Consider the following 5,000-nt stretch of genomic DNA (forward strand, 5'->3'; position numbering starts at 1 on the left):
CTGCACGGAGATACGAAATTTGTCTTTGCGTATTGAAAAATATTTCACGAGAGGATCGAAAGGCGCAATTTTCATCTGTAACCATAGCAACAGTGATATTTTCACACGTGAAAATAACATGTAATCTTCACGTGTGAAGATATTATGTTTTCGCGCGAAAGCTCAATTGGTTTTCATTGGTGTTTGTCGCCGCTAGGGAGCCGGTACCTTAGATTCAACTGGCCCCTAATCCTATGGAAGCAGGATTAGGGGCCAGTACAAAAACGTACAGAGCATGCAGTTCTTAGTGGGGGAATTATTGCATAGTCGTGGCGATGACGCTTGAAATTATTAACTGGATGTTTAGACCCTTAAAAGCGAAGTCACCGCACATTGACGATAGCGCCGTTCATTGAAATCAAGCATAATGATAATTCGTTACCAGTTCCAATGATCCATCCACTGTCGCAGCAGCTCTATAGGAGGCTGGGCACCATACACTTCTCTAGCAGGCATGTTCAAATCATCAACAAAAACAACCTGAAATAAAATCGAGTACCTATATGAGTACTTCCTATACCGCGTTTGGCTTTATACACACGTGTCAGATTTTAGAAAAGTTTCAGAAAGCACGTCTCAGAGTTTACCACCCCATCATGCCAGGTCACCAAACTGGGATCCACGTATTTCACTCAAGGTGACAATGACGTGATGTGTGACGAGCCCTACACTTGATCGTTGTTATTCCATACCTAGAAGGCTCTTCCTTTCAGTTTTGAGTTGTTGTTTTTTGTTAACAAAAGGGAACACTTTCTGGCTATCAGTTATTTGAAGATCCTGACTGTTGGTCTCGCCGATATTTGAACCCGCTGAGCACATTCAGCACTTGTCCCATGGGGTTGAAGTGCTAAATCTCTCTAACCTAATCCTGACAACTCACCGTTTTCTTGCCCAGTGGAGGACCAAACACCCCTTTCCTTCTCTTGTCCAGTTTGGACATGATAATGTCTTGTGTCTGCTTAGCTGTTGTTTGCGCTGAGAAGTTGATCAGCAATGGTTTGTACGTGTCAGAAAGGTTCTTCAAAAGGAAGTTCTGTCGGTGAAAAGTACACAATGTTTAGTTGTAGTTAGATAGGGAAATCACACAAAATCACCACATAAAAATACTCCGAGTTTGTTTAACTGAGCCCCTACTGTTTCAATGAGAGGTTTAAAGTCGTGTATTATGAAAACAACTTCAAATCGATAAGCAAAGGCAAACGAATTCTGCACACAGGCAGAAGTAAACTTGGCCACGACCTATTAACTTCACTCCAATTTTAGTTTTTAAGTTCTTAATGGGTCGGTTATTATTGCATAGTCGTGGTGATGACCCTTGTGCCTCAGTGACCCAAATGTCGGTGAGGGCAAAGGCCCTGGTGGGTTCAACCGTAACGCAATCGTCGAGAGATACACTTGGAAAAGGAGAGTCCTTTGTCCCACTGGTGTTAGGGTCGGGTGTTGCGCTTGAGACCCTATTCGCCACTTTGGCTCAAGAGACACAGCCAAGGTAAGAGGTAAAAGCTAATAATAGGAGGTCAAGCACCTTGTATGTTTTAAGAACCGACCGAATAAAGTCGGTTTGAATAAAAATTCACCATTGCCACTTGCCGGAAGGAAATCTCTAAAATCCGAGTATTTCTCCTAAGTTATCATTTCAATTCAATCTTACTTTTTTAAAAAGGAGACACGAGACAACGCCCGCAAACGCCTGTTTCAAACACACGGATACATGTAATTACACGCATTTATATACCAAACACACAAATAGTATGTTGCACCAGTACAAGGAAAACTGCTAGTTTTCGATGTCGCTTCCATTCGCGTACTCACCGTGATATAAACAGATTTCCCAGTTCCCGTGGGTCCTACAAACAGACAAGACTTCTGATGTGACACCAGTTGCTCCATCAGGAATGTATACCTCACTGTGTCAACAGTCGGTACGATGATTTCGTTGAAAGCCATCTCCTTGGGAATAGGAGGAGCATCTTTAATTTCTTCAGTCCACAATTCCCATTTGCCCATGCCCTGTAGAAGCAAAAAATCAACCTGAATTCCAAACAGCAATGTAGAGTTTCCAGTCGAGGGTCAAACGTTTACTACGAATGCGCCACCACTACCTTATTTTCAAAGAGAAATTCTTGTTGGTTTGATTACTTTAACATCAGCTGCTCAATAGCGACAAGAGCAAATATTGTACTGAACGTTTAAACAGTTTTTCATCGTTGGAAAATAGCGATCAAAGCAATTATAGCAAGATTTCTAGGTTTTGTTATAAGCATCTGCTTCACGGTCTTGTATAGATCGTCAAATAATTTTTTTGGATCAAGGGCGACGCAGTGCCATTGGCCCACACTTAATACAAATAAAGCTAAAGATCGCTTTTAAATTACCTCCATTAAGGACTATGTTATTCTTATACTAATTGTTGACTATTCACTTCGTTCAACGTTCTCTTGTAAATCTGATATATAATATGTCAACTATCCGACTGTTACTATTTGAATAAACTATCTTCAAAATAAAAAAAAACTCGCATTGGAAAGCGACGATAACTTGGGAACTTTAACTGCATGCTCCAACAAAAACCAGCCTCCAAATTCTCCTTACAGCATTACCGCGTATCCAAATTTAAAGGCCGTGAGAATGAACAAAATGACTATTAAAGGTAAAACTTCCTGACTGGCAAACAGATTTTCTTTATTAGTGTATGGAGAACAGTCAAGTGCATTTTGACCTGAGTCACCGTCTGGTTTGTACTTTGAGCCCCATTCATTCAACTGCAACCGCGCAAAGTCACCAGCTAAGACGCTAGTCGATAAGTTACCTCTTTGATGAAGCGGTAGTCATACACTGATCCCTTGCTAGGAAAAGGGCATAGGAAGGGTCGCGGTGGTGGATCAACAATCTCCAAAATGTGGTACTTGCTCTTGCTTTCAAGCGACAACGGACCCTGCAAAAGAAAATTTGACAATCAACAACTTCATCAGTCATTTGTAAAATCAAATCATAACAACTCAATTAGGACACTGTCTGAATGGAAAACTAAGAAACAATAAAAATGGAAAAGCTTTTGAGTGACTTGCGCAAAAAGATCATTGAAATTGCCAAGAGCTGACTTTTTGTTCGTTTTTTCTTGCGCGCAGTTACATAAATTTCGCGATGAAATGTTACGTCATAATTGGAGGGCGCACGCGCGCGCTGAGAGAGGATAGCGGTAAATAGCCTAACACTTGGCTGTATTCTGTTTTTGTCGTCTCATTCATTCGGACAAGTGTTAAATAATCGTTTTTAGCCCAATCACGACGGAGGCAGTATAGCCCAGTGGTTAGGGCGCTTGCCTTGAGATCCAGGGATCCCGGTTTCAAGACACGTTCTGACCATTCGTTGAATTTGTTCCTGGTAACCCCTGGGTCAACTTCTCAGCTGCTCTCGTCAACAGTCAACTGGTTTGCCTCCGGCCAGTTAGGATTCTTAACAGTTGTTGTTGAATGTTCTGTTCTGTCGTGATTGTTTCATTGGCCCTGAAAAGCCCTTTGGGAAGTGGTCAATTAAGTATGTATGAATATAATCTTTCTCTCTCCTCACCTCCAGCCTTAAGAATAATAAACTAGCGCTCGGTCACTTTATTCAAGAACTTCGGCCTCGGAGCTGGGACCTCAGCCATTATCAGCTCAATAGAGCAGTGGTACCTTAAGCGAATTTTTATAAATTGTGTCATTGCACTGGAAATTAGCTCAAATTCACAATTACCTCCACAATCTCTCGAAGAACTTTGTCAAAGTCTATTCTTCCACGTGCGTCAATGGAGGCGCCCAGAGACCAAACACAAGAGAATAAGAAGATACACTGATAACAAAGAAAAATGCTATGTCAATGGCTTTACCTTCATGTTAACCCATAAAGAATGGGATAATTCCACTATAGGGACGCTGAAGAGAAAATTAGGCTCAAGTGCCGGTAGACGCTTAGTCACGCCCTTGAGATATGTGAATTTCAATGTCATTTTAGGATGAAATAGAAAGAAAGGCGTCTTTCCGAATATGTCTGCATTAATTGTACTAAGCGCCTCCGATGAAAATAAGTAGTATTTTCCACTGGTTGAGGAACGAAAGAAGTGGAAAATGTTTTCTCACACACCTCTGAGGTCTGGGCCCGCGCGACATTAAGTCACGTGCTCAGTGCTTGCGTCAGTTGCTATTTTGCTGTTTTCCACTGTTGACTAAAATCTCAGAGCCCCAGTTCCCAACCAACCCTATACTGGTTGCATATTCTTTATTAAGATTGTCAGTATTTAGTTTTACCCAATCTCACATAGTATACCATGTAGGCTTCAGTAGTTATACCTTTATTGTATACCACGCACGCCTGAATTTGTTTGTAAGAATATAACAGTCAGTTTGCAGCGGTCAGCTTGATAATAGCTCCCAGAGTTGTGTGAGAAAAATAAAAATGGCGTTTCCCTAATAGTGCCATTACACCATGTCATTCTGTCATGCTCCGAAGAGTTCTTGTGTAGCTGGGGACTTCGGGGAAACCGACTACCATTTCTAGAACTAATTCCAGTTAACTTCTAAAATTCTTGCGAGACAAGACATTTTGTATTCTTTTTTTCCATTTATCAACTTTGAGGTTGTATAATAGCAACCACCCAGTATGAAAATTCGTATGACATTGGGGAATCCAAATGGCGCAATGAACGCATGCGCAGACTATAAGATACCTCTAGCCAGGCGGCAACTTCTCGTTCATTGAGTTCTTTGAACTTCTGCTCATCATGGAACTCATCCATCAATGTGTCCATCAGATTCATGTGCGACTTCACCATGTTTGAATCTGTAGTGGGCGACAATTCCTACAAGCAAAGCAACCGGTTAACGTCTTGAAACATTGAAGCCCTATTCATTTTTTTGATTTGAAAGCATGCTGCAAGTTTTCTACAGATGTCATTATCGTATCTCTCTCGCCACGTATTTCAA

At 41.3% G+C, this 5,000-nt stretch overlaps 1 protein-coding gene across 1 annotated transcript in view; it reads right to left on the reverse strand.

Moving 5' to 3' along the window:
• The window catches only part of LOC137985644 (dynein axonemal heavy chain 7-like), an 80,719-nt gene that overhangs the window by 31,939 nt on the left and 43,780 nt on the right, over nucleotides 1-5,000 (reverse strand). The window contains exons 47-52 of the mRNA XM_068833286.1: nucleotides 4,745-4,876; nucleotides 3,775-3,870; nucleotides 2,849-2,974; nucleotides 1,852-2,049; nucleotides 920-1,072; nucleotides 422-519 (exon numbers count right to left, since the gene is read on the reverse strand). Coding sequence (XP_068689387.1) covers nucleotides 422-519; nucleotides 920-1,072; nucleotides 1,852-2,049; nucleotides 2,849-2,974; nucleotides 3,775-3,870; nucleotides 4,745-4,876 — 803 coding nt within the window. The remainder of the gene's footprint in view (nucleotides 1-421; nucleotides 520-919; nucleotides 1,073-1,851; nucleotides 2,050-2,848; nucleotides 2,975-3,774; nucleotides 3,871-4,744; nucleotides 4,877-5,000) is intronic.

Source organism: Montipora foliosa, chromosome 14, assembly GCF_036669935.1.
Source record: "Montipora foliosa isolate CH-2021 chromosome 14, ASM3666993v2, whole genome shotgun sequence".
NCBI lineage: Eukaryota > Metazoa > Cnidaria > Anthozoa > Scleractinia > Acroporidae > Montipora > Montipora foliosa.